At 45.7% G+C, this 18,174-nt stretch overlaps 1 protein-coding gene across 2 annotated transcripts in view; it reads left to right on the top strand.

Annotated features, from left to right (window-relative positions):
* The window catches only part of MEGF11 (multiple EGF like domains 11), a 210,669-nt gene extending 193,353 nt beyond the window's left edge, over positions 1–17,316 (top strand). The window contains exons 20-23 of one of the 2 annotated variants that reach the window (XM_075044633.1): positions 1,700–1,766; positions 8,706–8,762; positions 15,627–15,833; positions 16,376–17,316. In XM_075044633.1, coding sequence (XP_074900734.1) covers positions 1,700–1,766; positions 8,706–8,762; positions 15,627–15,833; positions 16,376–16,536 — 492 coding nt within the window. In that variant the 3' untranslated portion in view covers positions 16,537–17,316. The remainder of the gene's footprint in view (positions 1–1,699; positions 1,767–8,705; positions 8,763–15,626; positions 15,834–16,375) is intronic. The other variant, XM_075044634.1, reaches the window with a different exon arrangement.
* The last annotated feature ends 858 nt before the right edge of the window (positions 17,317–18,174 follow it).

Raw genomic sequence — 18,174 nt, 5'->3', positions numbered from 1 at the left:
GTTCCTGGGCTGGTAGCACAACGTAAAGGTATTTGTGACCCCACACTCTGGGGACGCGTGAGACTACATGTCCTGAGGGGACAGGGCCACGTCCCCCTTACCTCAGGTGGCACGTGCACTTTCAGGTATTTCCAGGAGTGTTGGGGGACTCTGGGCTTCCTGCAAAGCCGTCCTCAGTGTCCGGGGACAGTGGGTGCTCTGCAGACACAGGGACAATGCGGGGCTGCTGCACCCTGAAGTGGGGTGGCTGTGGCACTGAGGGCTGTTAAATAGGACTTTGAAGGTAGGTGAAAATACCTTTGGCGTCTGGCTGTAGGTGCTGTGTGCCAGCAGGGCAATAGCCTTCAACATATCAGTGGGGTTTTTTGTTCCAGGTCTTAATAGCCCGTTATGAAAGCTAAGGAAAAATTAATGAGAAATCAGGAAAAATGAAATGTTGTGGTAATTTTGAATACTTTATTTTGATTTTAACCTCCTTTATTGTTATGCATTTTCTTGTAAATACCATAAAATAGCAGAGCTGAACCCTCTGAAACAGAGGCAGAAGGCTTTCCAGTTTGGAGGCAGACACAGGAGAGCAACAATGGCTTCATAACTTTAATTTTTCAGAAACAGGGTTGTGATTTGCTCTTGAACTGACACTTCCTCAGGACCAGCTGTACTTTCAGCAGGTGTAGCTTTCAAGGAAAAAATGTCAAGGTGGAAAACTCAGCAGCTTTAGCAACTACAGTGATTCATAGACCCTCCTTGCCGGGACTCAACTGGTCACCATATGCTTTGTAGAGCCACTTTTGCTGTGGTGCCCCAGCCTAGTGGAGCCATGCACCCCCAAAATGGCAGCCCCGCTCCTTTCACCAACCGTCATAAGAGACACTCCAGCGAGCTCACTCCAGGTCCCCCAAATCCCCATCCCTCAGGCAGAAGCTGTGCTTGCCTCTTGATGTTGTTGCACATTACCTAGCTCAAATGAGACTCCTACAAATGGCAGAAAAAAATCAAGAGCATATTGACACATGTGCTTAATACAATAGCAAACTTCTGCAGATGGTACCACTCCAGCGGCGCAGGCTGTGCCCGGCCACCCCTCTCCAGCCGCGCTGGCACAGGAGCCAGCAGCACCCTGGGCACATGGGGGTCCCAGCTGCCACACTGCAAGAGGTGTTTTTCCAACAGTAGTGTCTGGATGGCAGCCCTGGACTCCTCTCCGCTTGTGCTGGCAGATCTGCACGGGGCTTTATGCTTCATTATTGCCAATGTTGTTTTCCTTGAATTGAGAGAAATCTTGTAGCCATTACATCTCTTTTAACTGAATACACAGATGTATTAGCAAATCCCCTTTGTTCCAGATGGCTCCTGTCTGCATGCTTATGTAGGTGGTTTTGATCCATCCATCTTCATTAGTTTGAAACTGCTGGCATGTCACTTCATGTACACAGGCATTCGAGTCGTGATTACTGGTTACTGAAGGAATTCTTGTATTTTCCAGCATGCTTGCGTTCATTGCTTGGTGAAGTGACTTTCCTTTGTGATTTTCCCTAATGCTAGTGAACTGTCAAATTCATACAGATAAAGAACTGAAATGGTGAGGCCAAGGTAATAGTCATCTCCCATTTTTATTCGTGACATCATTGGGCTGAAGTCTTGGGTGGGAACTGTCTGTTTATTTCAGCATTAACCCATTATCATACTTTTTGAACAGCTCAGTAACAAAATCCTTGACAGAGAAACTGCAGACTGGAGACCCTACAGCTATCTGAATGAACTAGGTCAGTAAGTTTTAAACAGTTTAATCACTTTAGTAGACTTTAGAGCAATTCCAAATCCAAATCGGCCTTTCATAAAGGCATTAACAATAATGAAGAATATTGGTGGTGTCTTTATTTCACAATCAGAATTGCCGGTAGTGAAAGATGGAGAATTGAAAATTGTGTCCTTTACCACAAACCACAGATTGGGAAAGCAGATTCAATATTCATTATAGTCTCCCTTCCTAGGTTGCTCGGTTGAATCACTATCATCTACTCTAGAAATGTTTTCTAAGGACTAACTTAGAACATTAAAAATTCAAATTTAGGATATTTTTTTTTTCACACTGAATAAAGTTTAGCACTAAATACTGGCATCTTGATAAAACTCTGGAGCCTCTGGTGGGAGCTGGAGCGTGCGATACACCCTGTTATCTCCCAGTTAATCATTCAGTGGACATTTTTCAGGCAATTTTGAACAACCAGCCAGTGCAAACAAGCCAAGAGTGAAGTTTAATTGCTCTTTCCAAGTTTATTCTCCCTGGCTTCAGTTTTAACAGGGTTTTTAGCAGCTCTTATCTCAAAGCCTATCCAGATTTAGTGCTTTGGATGCTATTTGTTTTCCTATCTGAGCACTTGGAGTTTAGCTTGTCAGTGGCAGAAAGCATTTGCTCTTTCCTTTACTGGGATTACTAATATCTTACTGAAAATTTGCAGTATGGGGTAAAGTGCAGTATTAAGTGGTATTATGGGATTTTTAAGGTCAACTATCTCACAGCTCACGTGGCAAAGGAATTAACATAGGGCATCACCAGGCATCACATCTTGTCACTGCTCTTTTGGTCACAAACCATGCCCTCCTCCAAAGATCAAGTCTTCCCTGCATCAGGAAAATCACAAACTTGTCAAGCTTCAATGCAAAACCTTTTCCATCATTATCAACCATTAATGTTTTCTTCTGTATAATAAGCTGCAGAACCGCTGTTGTGCTTATCTGTACTTAACGTGGAGAGTTGGGGGAGGTGAGGATTTCCAAATGCTCCTCAAATCAAGTTACTTTTCCTTTTACCATTTTACTGCTTTGCTCACTAGCTTTATTTGGTTTTATCTTGTGGTGCCCTGAATGCCCTGTGTGCCACATTTGTCCTGCATTCATTCATTTTATTTTACTAGCAGAAGCGATGCTAAATCTCTTTGCAGTAAGAATGATGTAGAAGTGATAAATACTTTAGCTAAGTCATCTCCAGCAAAACAGTCACAATTTTTTCCAAGGCATTTTGCATCCCAGATACTTTTTTCCTTTTTTTTTTTGTTTCTTTCAAGATGTCTTTTTCACACTAATTAATAAATATGAGATATTTTCTTCTTCCCTTTCAGTACAAAGACTAATGCTTGCTTATGCTAACTTTCATAATGTTGAAATCTTGCTCAGATCAAGGCCATTTTTACATGAAACTGTGAAATGTTTTCATGGTATTACTTTTATGCAAGAAAAGCTGCAGATTCCATTTACCTGTGCAAATTTCAGAAGAAAGTGAAAAACCTCCATTTTTAATTGTAAACATAAAATATAAGTGAAGCCTAATAAGGTCACATAGGGGATCTTGACCTTTAGGCTGCATCATGCATGGAAGTACCAAAGAGTTAAAGAGGTGTACCACCTTCTCATCCCACCATGAGCCTTAGTTTTTATGACACAGATGGTCCAGCTCATGGGTTGGAATAGCAGCCAAGCATTGTGCATGGCTGGATTCAATTAAAAATAGTTAAAATAGCAGTGGACAACTCCTCTGTTGTGAAATGTTATAGAGAGCAGATGTGTAAGTGAGCTAGAGGCAGGGTAGAAGATTTAAAGGGAAATTGAAGAGAAGTTTGGAATGGATGGAAACCTCCCAACTCTTCTAGTCACCTCCCTTTTTCTTCAGCCAGTGACTCCTCCAGCTGAGGCAGTGGTCCCAAAGGATAGGCTCTTTGGACCAACCAGATGAGAAAGACCATCAGGCTCACAAAAATGTCTGTAGGCTTGTTAGAAATTGCAAGTGTCATAAATACAAATTATAGTTGGGGGAAAGGAAATTGTAAGAATATCAATGTGAAAATTAACTCGGACACTAATCTTCTAAAACCTGCAATCATAAGGAGTTTTCTTAATTCCTTTTTTTTTTTTTTTTTGACCTATGAAACACTTTTCTGATCAAATACTGTGCTCAAAGTTGGATGCTGTCCAGACCTGTCCCCAGCTGACACCTTTTGTATTTTCAACTGTAGCATACCATCACTTTTCAGGGTCATGGCTGTGCTCAGAGTGAATGTAAGGATTCAGGGACTCTTCCGATGGGGAAAACCTTGCTTCTCGATACCACACTGGATCCAGGCTTAGACCCCCACTTTGATCTCACAGCTCAGGGAGAGCAGGAGAAGCAGCTACTCCCAAGGAGAAGGTGCTGCCTTATGCGGGAACAGCGGCTGGCAGCTCAAGAGAAGCCAGGAGACTGTTCCTAGCAGAAGCAGAGCACTACTGCTCAGCTGATTGATGGTATCATGCCCTTTTCTCTGTGCTTGGCACCGCAGCTCCTCACTTCCAAGCAACGTATCTCTATATCTGTGTCTAAAAGAGGATCAACAGAATGCTTTCTGAAAATACCATGTACTTTCTATTTGCTTGTGTATCTCATAAAGGCAACCCCACAGGTAATGGGCACGTGAGTGCTTTAATTAACCCCTCTTTGCTCTCCTCACTCTTGCAGGCTGCACTTTTACAGCTTTAGAAAACACCTTTTCACTGCTCACAGTTTGCATCATTGGCCTTTGCTGAGTCAGGAGTCATTCCTCAGACATTTTATTTGGAAACAGAAAGAAAGAAAGATGTTCTCTGAGGGAGCAGAGAAAGGGCTATTCATACCGAGAGGGCTCAGGGCCAAAGGAACAGCCCATTTCAGAGTCCACCATGGTCCTTATTTCAGATGCATGTCCTACACAGTGCCACAGCAGCACAGATCAAGGAGATGATAGAACAAACACAGCAAGGAAGCGTGAGAGTGAATCAGCCTGACCCAGCACCAGCTTCCTGGGAAGAGTGTGGGTCGGAGGGCCAGAGGCTGTTAGCTATACGTGATGCTAAGAAAAACTATTTAGTCTTAACGGAGGACCCAATGTTAACTCCTATATCTAAGTCAATGTGTGTGTTCCCTCTGATATCAATGGGGCTCTCTTTGAGCCTAACAGGAAGACATTGTGTAGAAAAACATGAATCTTACATATGTGTATGCATGTCTATGCATATATACTATATATATAGAAATAAACCTATGTATATCCACTGTACATACACGTACAGTGGATCTTACTAGACTACAGATATTTTGCCTGTTTTGCAGGACTTCGGTTGCCAGGTTTGTGCTCTTTCTAACTGGGAAATACAAGGAGCAGAACAAAGCCTGTGGTTTTACTGCTGGCACATTTGCTTGTGAGCTTCAAATACCAGGCTTTGTCAGAGAGATAACCATATCTGTTAAATGGAGTTGGAGTCTAGTAATGAGCACATTTGCACAAGTAATCCTCATGGACATGTTCTTGAGATCAGAGTTTGGGGACTCTGTGGTGCCAAGAAGAGGCGGCTTTGTCACTTGCTGTGTGTCACTACCTGTTCAATGCAGCCTAGTCCTACTAGGTTCAAGGAATGGGTTGTCTTTGCATTTTCTATTCGCTGTCTCTTGTTGCAGAACCGGACTTGTTTGCCCTGTGACTAATCTCTCTTGCTCTAGTCCAGTCTTCATTAAGCAATTGCAGAGTCCAGCTTCCAGCTCCTATTCCAAAGCAGGTCAAAAGTCCTAAACCACCTACTGAGATCAGAAAAGGTTGTTATGCTCATTAGCTTGAGTGCAGGGCACAGCGGGCTGCAGACAAAAATGGTTTTATCTATCTGTAATGTTTTTTTAACAGCAGTCCTCAAGGCAGAGAGACTAAAGTGTGATTTGCAGCACATCTTGAGTGACTCAAAGCTGCTTTTATTCCAGAGGACCAAAGCCACAAAGTTTGTCTCAGAGCTGACTTTGCATTTCCCTCAAAGCCAAGAGGTGAGGAAAAATATTTCCAGCTGAGACTCTGATTTCACCCCAGCAGACAATTTATCTTCAAACTTAAACCTAGACTTTCCTGAAGTGCTAGATTCCTGGCCTGTTAAGGGCTTTTCCACATTAACTACTTTTGCAGTTTAAAAAATAATGTATCCATCATTCATTTTACCTCCTGAGGAATGCAATGAATACACAGAAATGGGTCATAAACCCCACAGAATTATAACAGACATAAAAGACTAAAGGCAGAATTACAGGGAGTAGGTTGGGAAGGGCTTTGAGGGGTCGTGTAGCCCTCCCAAGGCAGCACCAACCCTACCTGTATCTTTCCTGGTGTATCCCACCTTTTCTTAGCCATCCTCCTATAAGAAGGTTTCTGAGTTTTCTACAGCTACACTGGAGTGAGAGAGAACTGAGGTCAGGTGTGGCAATGTGCTATTTTGCAGCTCAGTGTGGGCAAGGACTGCCTGTTACCTGACTCAGAACCAGAAGTCAGGTTCACTCAGACAAGCCCTGTATTAATGCAGCAGCCTGCCCTCCGGGAGGGTCTCACAGCAAGTTTGGGCTTACTCAGAGCAAGCATGGTGATCTCTGCTGCTGCAGAAGCCCTTCCAGACGTGCCTGACATTTCCAGTAGGACTGGCAGGAGCTCACGTGGAGCCGAGCTGAGGAAATATGCTCAGAAGGTAGAGTCCTTCCCCTCTGAGCCACCAAAAGTGCTGGCTGATATTGCTGCATCCTTACAGCAGCCCCAAGGCTCCAGCCTTTGTTCAGGTCTTCACAGTTGCAATGGGAACACTTCTGTAAAGATCTGATGAGGATGCTCAGAACAGATGCAACATTCTTGTACGAGGATGGACTGTGCAGTGAGCACAGCTAACCATTCCCTGGGTAACCTGTGTTTTGATAAGTCACTTGAATAATGGTCCTTATTCTAACCATCATCTCATTAGTCCCCAGCAGTTACGAGGCCACTGTCCTACAGGATCACTCCTGTGTTTTTTGTTGCTTGCTTTGTCTCTAACTCTGACATGGCTGGTGGACATTTTAAAGATACTGGGGAGGACCAGGTCATAGTCTTGAGCAAAGTTATTCATCCCCATCTTCTGAAGCCCAAGGCTCTTCCAGCGTTGCTGTTGCACCACATGAGCAATGCTGTGTCCAATGCAGCTCCCCATGGGTCAGCCTGGGTCTGCTTCACTTCCCTGCCACTGCTCTCTCTTCATGGGTACAGACCCTTTCACCCTGTAACCCTGGCTGTGTGCTCACCAGCTTCTTACACGCCAGCCTTGCTCTGTGTGGTGTGACTGCTTCTTACCCGAGGCACCCTGCGTGTTTGCCTGTGAAGCTTGCCCAAATACTGCTTGGGCATTCCTGCCCCTGGAAGCATGCTCAGCCCTGGCACGAGGACCTGTGATCACCAGGGATGGCCTTTGGGAGCACAGCTACTGGGAAAGAGAGCACCAGCCCTGTGGATGTGAGCCAAGGGGTCCAGCCTCTTCCATCAGGACTCTGTCCTAGCACAATACAGAAGAGAAAAAAAGCACACAGCTAATACCATTATGTGAAAGAGCTTCCCCACTATGCCCAAACTGCCCAGTCAGCCTTGCCCTCTGCATCTTCTTTCAGGGGGTGAGTCTGGGAATTGGCTCAGGACGGGTGGTGGAAAACAAAGCAGGAGGTGCTCAGGTGGTTTGGGGGTGTCACTCTTGGCCACAATGGAAAGAGCCCCGTCATAGAGAACCTGTTGTGTACCACCAGCCCTTTTCCTGTGCTCCAGGATGGGCACCGAGAATCAGAGCAAAGGGGGTTGTCTTTGATGTGCCAGTAACACATTTATCGTCTAATTTAGTGATTTTCCTTATTTAGCAAAAAAACAAAGCTGTCATGATAAAGGGACTGGTACAGCATTGCTAGCGGTGGTGGCAGCTTTTTCTGTAGAGAGCAGGGAGACATGCAAGGACAAATAGCTGGGAGACCTCTGGGACATGCTGTTTGCAGGGTTCTTTTACCAGCTTAACGTAGTTACTTGATTGGGAATCCCATAAGCCACAAAAACATTTCTATCTCAGTAACCAAATTTGTGTTGATTTTGCTAGTCAATAAGAAATATCAGACTCTATAGTTAAAAAGATTTAAAGGCTTACATTAGATTTTCCATTTGATTGATATCTAGGATAATGTGCAGTAGTGAAGATGGAAAAGGTTCCCATCCCCTTCTATCTCTGCTTCTGTAAGGAACAGCAAGTTCTTATGGAGTTGCATAAGGCAGAATTCTTTGCTATCAGCTCTCTGCTCTCAGTTGCTGCATTTTTAGACCACTGTAGTCACTTAGGGACGATTGTCACATCCTTTATTGAACTGTGCCAATTTATAAGCAAAGTCATATTAGGTAATTTAGAAAGATTGTACACACCTTAGCATCTAAGACTGTGAATTAAATAACATACTATCCATGAATGAAGCAAAGCCTAAAATTAGTCACAGAATAATGTAACATAACCTGAAGACTCAAATTTGAAAGGATATGTTTTAGGCTTCTTTTACTGATCCAGTCCAGTGTTTCAGTAATGAACGTGTTGGCAAATGATTTTTTTTTTTCTGTTCTCCTGATGGATAGCTGTTCTTGGTAATGAGCAGTACCCTGCTTCAGGAAAGCCCTCCCTTCCAGGGCAGCTCTTAAGCATATGCATAATTTTAGGTGTGCACAGAATCCCCACTGAAGCTGAGTGCATGCTTACAGCTGAGGATGTGCTTAAGAGCCTCCCTAAATGGGGGCCTTGATGTACGATTTAGAGGAAAGAATATATGCTGCTCAGTAGTCAAAGCAATCCAATTTACATAAATATTTATTTGTTTTCCATTATATATCATTTTTATGCAGGTGCTTGTGGGATGGATAGACGTCAGAACACATACATAATGGAAAAAAGCTTCAAAGGTATGGTATCCAGTGCCTGCAGTCACCCTGGCAAAGAGTTTGAGGAGGGTGTCGTAGAAGAGGTGAGATAGGAGACCTGAGCACCTGGGAGAGTGGCCATGCAGAGACAGAAAGGGACAGAGCAATTACCTACAAAATATGCCTGCGTGGCTCAGCTGGCAGCACTCTTGACTCCGAGCCAGATGACTGGGGCCCATGAATTATGGATGCAAGTCTTTACAAGGCCGTAGGCTCCTGCCTCGGCAAAGCAGCATAAGACAAAAAGGGAGTGCTTTGCTGCAGGGACAGGAGGTGCAGGTGGAGCTGTCTGGCCAGGGGAAGCTCTTTTAGGACTTATTAGCCATCCTACAAGGGCTTTCTGGCGGCAGTTGCTGATGACAGACTGGTGCATTTGCCTGCTAAGTTGTGGCTCTGTAAGGCTCTTAGCCATCCTGAGCTTAAACAAAGCCACTAGAAAACAAGCTGACCCTGCTATATGGCCTTTGCTGAGAGAGATTTATAGCAGAGCTTGAGAAAAGACCTCACTCAGTACATTAACCAGTCATGCTGGCATGAAGCAATTAATGGGCATTGACTCCAGGGCAGTTCTAAAAAGGGATCATAGATGAGTCATGAGCACAAGGCCCAGTGATTTTAGATTTCAGTTGTCCTGCAGGTTTACATTCAAAATATTCCAGTTATGTATGGACTACAAGACCACTTGGCACAGTGGTCCCCACAAGCTCCCGACTGACTGGGCTGGGGTTTGGCATGCTGAACTTGCGGTCCAGAAGCTGGAGCAAGGACTCTGACTCATTCGGAATAGGCAGGTTTCAGGCTGAGATCCTTGATCAGAATTTGAGGGTGTTGTGTCTGTACACACCAGCTGGGAATGTCCCTCCATCAGCCAAGGAGATAAACACTGCACAGCCTCTTTCCATAATGTCCTTGAGCTGGTATCGGCTGAGTAATGGGGAAAATGGTACCTTCACACAGAGCTGGTTTCAAGACACCCACTGGTCTGCTATGGCTGAGGTGTTACAGAGCAAGACCTTTATCTGAACTAACAAGGAATATTGAAAGCTAGTCCACACGAAAAGCAATGACCAGCTTATAGCCAGGCCTAGAGAATGCTAATCACTTCATAGCTGCTGTTTACAAAATAAAGTGATACAATATTTACAAAAACATCACCTTACCACACAGAATCACCAAAGGAAACCAATAATCTGTGACCAAGTCTTTCTCAATAAAGCTAAATTTAAAATATTAAAAGGATTATGTATGTATATTTGTCTTAATCCACTGGTTTCAGCTACCTCAATGATTCTCTTTTTCATAAAAAAAAATAATATTATTATAGCCTAGCTAGTTGTTCTCTTTACATAGAACTATTAATTTCAAGATCAGTTTAAACTAAATTACTGTGTTTACAAACTGCTTTAAACATACATACAGTAGGAATTCCTATCCATAGACACAGTCACACAGAGAGTGAGGTACCAGTGTGAATGAGAGAAAAAGAACTACAGTAACAGTGAACTGTGAAATGTATTTTTTGCTGCTACATATTTTGTTTATTATACAGGATGTGAGCCATCTTCTTTACATGTTTATGTCCTTATGAGTCGAAAAATCAGACCTAGAAGCCACATCAGGAAAGTTGCCGTGTTCTTTGTGGCTGCTCAGCTGCTGCAGACAGGCATGGCTGGCGCTGGCAAGGGCAGAGTGCCAGCGACACAGGAACACACCTGACTTCCCAGGGATTTTGGGTAGCTAACCTGCAGGTAGTTTGCAGCAGAGATTTCTCAGAAGCATCTGCCTTTGGATGGCTAAAGGTTTCCAACAGTCTAGTCTGAAGGTCAGTTTCTGGGTTCAGGCAGCCCTGGGGCTCTGGCAGCAGTATGGGCACTCCAGTCCCAGATGAGTCTCCTACCAGGAGCTGAGTGACGTGCCCGATGCTCAGTGCGCAGTGCTCCTCACCCTGCCAGGTCTTGTGTTGGCCCTGACTAGCCAAATTCATCCGAAAGATGGAGAGAAAGCATCTGCTAAGCTGGGTCATTCAGATAAAAGAAACTCCCAGTCCCAAAATTTGGATTCTGTCAGCAAAAAGGCTTGGCAGGCAGGTGCTTTGCTTTTAAATACTTTTAGGCACTTTAAAGATGATGTCTTTTCCCATCAGTGTCTGCTAGGTCTAACTGCAGAAAGCCTGCCCTGCAGTTGAAAATCCGCTTTGGTGCTCCTGACCCCAGCTCAGAGCGTTGCATGGGATAAGCTGCCAGGAAGGGGCATGGGGGTCCTGCGGCTTGAGGCTGAGTTCATGCTGTGGTGGACCTGGTCGGTCACCTGCTTCCCCCAGTTCTCCTCTGAGGAGACCAGAACCCCCAGCTCCACAGCCCCTGCTCCACGCTGGCCTGGCTGGAGGCTGTCCACAGAGCAGGGCAGCCAGGAGAGGGATGTCCCTTTTGCAACCTGCCACTAGAAATGCAGTGGCCGTGCTGCTAGTGGAGGCCGGGGGGTCAGGCATGGCCGGTTTGTGTTTGCCAGGGTCACCCACAGACGAGCCCAGCTCACGTCGCAGCGTCTGACAGCTCCTTGCGCTGGCAAAGCAGCAGGAACGCTTCAGGGCAGCGAGGGGCTGGATGCCGCGATGCCGGCTCTGAGCCCCGCGGCACATGGTGACAGTGGTTGAACAGTCACAAGGTTTTCAGAGCAGTTTCTTTCCTGTGCATGGTGTTCAGTGATACTATTTCCAAGCTTCTCCTTGCAGCTGAGTCCTTCTCTAATTTTTAGGGTGGGGTTTTTTTTAAAATGAATGCTGTTGCACTAGTGGAATAATGTGACCTCAGGCACTAACATTTTAAGGAAAAAAACCCTATGCTTTGCACGATAGCCAGCAAAATCCAAGCAGTTAGAAACACTAATGCATTTACCTCAGGAACTGGGGGCTTGGTTCAGTGTGGTTTATTTGTTTGTTGTACAGGAATGTGTCCCCACAACTGTGTCACCCTCTGAAAAGCAGCAAGAAGCTATTGCTATGTTACTGTCCTAGCAGCAGCAAAGGTTAGTCAGGATAATGAAAGCAGCCAGAAAGGCATGCTACATTGAATGACATCCATAAATGTGATTAAATAGTAGGAGAGCATGTTTTACCCGTGTACATCATATTTCCTTAGCACTTCAGACGTGGCAGTAGGTACTGAGGCTTGTCATTAGTATGCCAGAGGATATTCAGGGCAAAAGAGAGGAACCTGGTCTGTGGGAGGGACAAGTACATTTCCAGACCCTGGTAACAAAAATAAAACCTCCTTCAAAGGTCTGGTGATTGGTATCCAGGCAACACAGAAGACAGGGACTTCAAAATTAGAGCATATTCCCCATATTTCTTTAGCGCGTCCAGCTGATCAGCTTACACTTGCTTACAGCGAGTGCCAGCGCTGCTGGTCGCAATGCCACAGGTCGGGCTGAGCTTTGCACTTCCATGAGAGCTCGACCCTGTGGGTACATGGGAGGATGACAAGGCAGCATCACCAGAGCTCACACATGGCCCACAGGGTGAATGGGCTGAGAATTTCTAAATACATTTGTTCTGGGGTAAATTAATTCATGAAATGAAATTTGACAATTGATGCCAGGCTTTTTAATTATCCCCAAATTACCTTAGTAAAAAAGTAACTGAGATGCTTCCACATCCTTTAGAGTTAACTCTCTGCGATCTTGCGCATAATGTGTCTTGTGGGCTAATGACTCCCTGGTGTATAGCACGTTACCAAACATACGCTGGTGCTCCATAAATTATATTGTATCTAGAGCAAAGGGTCTAATCCCTAGCTAGACACAGAGTTCCCATTTGCGTCAGCGGGATTTGGCTCTTAGACATGCTGTTTCTCAATATCTTCTGGGAAGAGGCAATTCCTGGGGGAGGCTAAATGAGTCTGGGCAGCCCAAGTGGTATTTCGCTGGTCTTCCGTGGGAAGGGAAGGGCCAGTGCTATGGCTACAGCGTGAGGGACACCTGCTTGGGAGGCAGTGTCAGCCCTAGCAGCAGTACAGGTGAATTTTAGCTTAGGAAGATAAAAGTAGCTGAGCTGGACTTAATAAAATGTATGATGTGCTGGGATTTTTGCCTATGCCAGCTCTGATGTGCCCACTTCCATAAACAAACCAGTGCTGACCCACGCAGCTATTTACCTGCGTGCTACAGCGCCGCAGGAGCAGGACTTCTCACGCTTCCCCCTGATTTTCACTGTAGTAGCCAGCAGTCTTTTATAATCTACATTTTATGAATCAAAACCCAGCTCTGTTTTGATTTGTTCCCTCCCAGCCGTGGTGCTGACAGGGAGTGCTTTGTAGTGGACTCTTGGGGTGCCGGCAGCCCCACATGGAGCTCGCTTTGCCCTCTTGTCCTCGCAGGGTCTGAAAGCCACACGGACCTATTCACGCTGCCCACTTTTCTGAACTCCTGCCTTTCACTCCCGTGAGCATCTGCTCAGCAGCATGGCTTGAGGCAGAGAAGCAAATTTGCGACAGTCTTCCTGTCCTCTTGCCCCAAAATTTAGAGCTGGCTTATTAAGGGCTGCCCAGGCTCTCCTGATGAGCACTACATATTCCTAGTAGGCACCAGAAGCTGTAACTTGCTGGCAGGTGAAGCTGAGGGGTTTTTTTGGCTAAGAATGAACTAAAAGCCTCAGGGCTGAGTCTCTGCCCCTCATCGGAGCTGTGTCCCTGGAGTAGTGAGTGCTCCTGCACTGGCGTCAGCTTGGGCAGCACCGGGAGCTTTCAGTTCCTTGCCCACATGAGACAGTTCACCTATGTACAACCTTCCCAGTGACTGAAGAATGGGGCCCAGTCTGTATAGCACAGATATTTTTAGCCTAAAGATTTTTATTACAGGATTTGTTAGTCTTTATGTATTGTCTCCTCACCTTTAAACACTAATGGATCCTAGACTGTGTGGCACCTTAATTTAAGCCATATACGTAGCAAAAGCTATTAACACAGAGCTCGCTTATGTGTGGAAGCCGTTGGACTTGCAGGGTCGCTCCATCACTCATTAGAAGGACAGGATGGGACAGCTTTTCACTGACTTGCCTGTACTGGGATGGGGTTGGTAAAGCTGGATGGCCAAACCCTGATGCCAACAGCTGGGTAATATTTGTGTTGCTTTGGTTCCTGGCTCCTGTGATGTACCAAAACAGAGGCGTTTCACTTTGAAGCAAAGGCATTGTTAATCTCACCCAGGCTGAAGTCAGATGAGGACTTGCTTAACTTTATTACTAACTAAAGATTGCACTGGTGCCAGGGCCTCTGCCAGGCCTCATGTCCCTGATGGTCCCAGCATGGTCCAGCTGGTTGCTTTGCAGCAGAGCTTCCTACCAGGCTGGTTTCACTAACCCTGAGAGCTGAGGACTCTTAACGATTTGCTCATACCACTGAAATTGGAGGACAGAAATGCAATAGCTTGCTACAGGCTGCAGGGCAGGACCTGATGCCTGCTCGGTGCTATCCCCCAGCTGAGCCAAGATGAAGGACACCAGGCGCAGGGGCTGATGGACACACACACACAGACACAATCCCAGAGCTGATGGAGGGAGCATTACACCACAGAGTGAAGCAAACCTCACAAGTGAGTTAGCAGGACGGGGCGGATAGGCACAGAGACGAAGTTTGTAAAGGAGAAGCGATATCTTGTTGTCTGTCTATTTCTTAACCTGAATTTCTCTTTTTGTCTCCCATACTAGATAGCGGGGGCAGCTGGGATTGCAGCTATTTTGCAAGTCCCGCTATTTCACCGGGAGTATTTCATATATACCAGGATCTGCCTTTGTACTGTAACCCAGCACAAGAAAATGCCTCATCTTTCATTGCATCGCTCTAATTCTAAATTAATGGCACTGCCCAGCAGGATGCACACAGCAGCAATGGCACGTTCTTGAATGTCAATGTTAAGACCTATTTATTCTCTATTGTTTTTTTTATTTATTTTTAAAGCAAGACTGGCACTGTACCTTGCAGCAGGCTGGCACACCCCAGCCAGGGTCACCGACAGGGGAGACCGGTGGTTACAAATCTCATGCCAAGCTTGTTCTCCCCGTGTAGCACCTCCTCCGTCACCATCTCCTGTTTTCTCCAGCCTAGGGGAGAGGAGCAGTAGATGTCTACAGCAATGGGGCGGGGGGAAAGCAAAGCAAAAGCAAGGCTCTAATAGAGGCTTGTCCCCCCTGCGGAAACCCAAGTGTTCCCCACTAGCAGAAACAGCCTCCTCACAGTCTTAATGGCAGAGGGAATACAAAGAAGTCGGTTTCTCCTGGTGCTGGATAGCCCCAGAAACAGGAGCGCTTGGAGGACATAGGCGCATATGCTGCACAGCTGCAGTTCTAAAGCCTACTGGAAATGTTTTGCATTCAAACACATGGCATTCGATGTTGACTAAAGCCCCTGGGACACTAACCCTGTAGCTGGCCCAGCAGGCCAAGTACCAGCAGAAGGTCCTGCTTGCAGAGCCGACTCACCACGGCCACGTGCAGGGGTCTGCGGATCGGTGGGGCAGGAGGAGCGGGACTAAAATGTAGCTCCTTGGGAATTAGGGGGAGGGAGGGAAAGGACTACCACCTCAAATTAAATATTGCAGTAAATGACAACTAGAACCTTTTACAGCAAAACCTTCAGTATTGAGCAGGTTTTTATTTCTTTCCTGCTAGTGAGTTGTGGATGCAATGGTCTGGACACACCCAGAGCACAAGCGTTGGGTGTCTGTGCTGGATGCTTCAAGGATCTTCCTTACCCCCTGCCCCCCTGTCCCCCCACCCTTCCTGCAGAGGTTCAGTTGCAACTAACGTAAGCAAGCTAACAACTCTAACACTCCCACTGCGCTCTTGTTTTGCAGATTATATGAAAGAATCTGTGTGCAGCTCCAGCACTTGTTCTCTGAACAGCAGCGAAAACCCATATGCCACCATTAAAGACCCCCCCATTTTAACATGCAAACACTCCGAGAGCAGCTACGTGGAAATGAAATCGCCTGGTCACAGGGAGTCCCCATATTCAGAAATGCCACCTTCATCGACAGCCAATAAAAACATCTATGAAGTTGGTAAGCGGGGCAGGTGGCAGAATGTCTCTTCCAACAGTTGGTGCATTTATCGTAGATGCTGATTGGTTTTTTTTCCCTTTCCTGACACAAGTAGCATGGACTTGGCACGGTGCAGAGAGGCTGGGGGAGAAGGCCTGTGCATTAGCATGTTCAGTTTGGGGACCTGAGTTCTGGGTGGGGGCCTGTGCAATGGTGGTGGATGTGAGCGTGGTACAGCACCAAATTGCTCCTCCAGCCCCAGTGGAGGAAGGCTACAGTCCCCTCTTTATGCTCATTTTAAACTGCTGCAAAGTCCAGCTGCAAGATTTTGAAAGCACAGAAATGTTGGTCTTTTGAAGACGTTATCTTCAGGGCTTTTGGAACTGCCTGCCCTTGGGTCTTGGTCTGCCCCATGTGCTCCCTCATGTGCTACCAGTAAAGCTGCAAGGGGAAGAGATGGTTTGGGAAGCTGATGTTCTGTGCTTGTGACAAAATACATGAGTAGAGTAACTAGTTTTGGGAGCACTGCTAGTTACTGTAACCCGTTTTCCTTGCTTCCCCAGAGCCCACTGTCAGCGTGGTCCAAGACGCCCGTGGTCGGAGTGCCAGTTACCTCCAAAATCCATATGACCTGCCTAGGAACAGTCACATTCCTAGTCACTACGACCTCCTCCCCGTAAGGCACAGCCCAACGCATGGGCCATCTTGGGACAAGCAGTCTTAAAGGGATGAACTTCACTGGTGCACTGTGCTGCAAACACAGACTTTGAGGAAGCAAAAGAGAAGACAATCCTTTTCTGTGCTGCAGGATGCTGACAGGACTTCAGACTGTCTTATGCAAGGACATAACGTAACACAACATCAGCTTGGGCCAACTGCTGCTGCATGATGTTATTTATAAAGACATTTTTATATGGGTAACAGGAACTAACGAGAACCTCCTCCACGTGTGACTGGAGTACGTCACCCCAGGAAGGTGTCTACATGCTCCAGGCAAAAACTCTCCGTGGCATGTATTCTAACCCTGGCTTTGCTGTAAAATAAAACACAAAAACATGCTAAGTAGAAGGACTTACAGATGTACATTTCTACCAACTGCATCAAGAAACCTTTTACTGTTAGGAACAAGGTGACTAGGAATACACTGGAATGTATTTCACATCTTTGTCATGGAAATAGACATTTTTCTGAACGAAAGCAGGGAAACTTGTCATTTCACTGTCTGGAAACCTCATTTACTGCCATCACCACATGCAACCTGTGCAGATCATGCTTGGTAATTAGCACTGAGATGTTCATCTTTATATTCAGTACCAGGGTATTTGAGTAGAGGAATATTAACACAGAGACATTCTGTGCAGTTTTTAAAATGTAATGTATCTCGGCAAATGTCCACTGATCTTTGCTAATGACTTCAGTTTCAACGAGTCTCACACCCAGCTTACCACACTTTTAACAAGCTGTAAGATACTTTGACTGGCACAGATAGGCTTTAATTTTCCTTATACAGCTTCTATTTTATTAGATAAATCTACAGATTTGTCAGGCAGTGTAAACCGATGCACCTTCATTTTCTTCCCTGGGACGCTGCAGGTTTGCACAGACTAAACCTGGTTTGGTTTCCTTTCCTAAAGCTAAGACACGTCAGCTTCTCTAGACCATCTTTACAAACCATCTCATCATGATTCACTTAACAGCATGCCATTTATGACACCCTTTAATTTGATGTGCATTACCATGTAGTGCAACTTTATCCGTTGATGATTCTACCTGAAATGTCATTAAATTGAGCAGAAACTGGGTTTTCTTTTTCAGCAGCTGTTTGTGAAGTAATTATCAAGGGGTTGGCTCATGGTATAGTTTTGGACTAAGCCACCATGATTTTTTTTTTTTTGGTAATCTTTATTGACCTAGAAAGTAGAATATTTGCCGTTAAGCAGTTCCTTGTAGATTTTGAGCATGAAATAGTATTGATTCTAAGTATGTAATTTTATTAGGCAAACATAGAAGTAGCAAGTTGATTGCCTCTTAAATATAAAAAAAAAAAAAAATAATTCTGTTGCACATTCGCCAGTCTGACGGAAGTAGAAGAAAATGAAACCAGCACCAAGCAGTTGCTCAAAGCATGATCACTCGTGTAACCTGCTGGTCTAGGGGACTGGTAAGAGGAGCCTTCCAGCTCGGAGGCAGCAGCTTGATCCTGGCTCCGAGTCACACCAGGCATCGGATCACTTGGAGCACCCTGGTGGGGCCCAGCCCATGTCCCCACAGAGGGGCTCAGCCCTTGCCTCGGAGATCGAAGCCCCTGGCACAGCGGTACCAAGCCGCCAGCAGCCTGCACAGCACCCCTGGGCACCCTGCT

This window comes from Buteo buteo, chromosome 13, assembly GCF_964188355.1.
Source record: "Buteo buteo chromosome 13, bButBut1.hap1.1, whole genome shotgun sequence".
Taxonomy (NCBI): domain Eukaryota; kingdom Metazoa; phylum Chordata; class Aves; order Accipitriformes; family Accipitridae; genus Buteo; species Buteo buteo.
The sequence above is the reverse complement of the archived record's forward strand: the minus strand, read 5'-3'. Positions and strand labels throughout refer to the sequence as shown.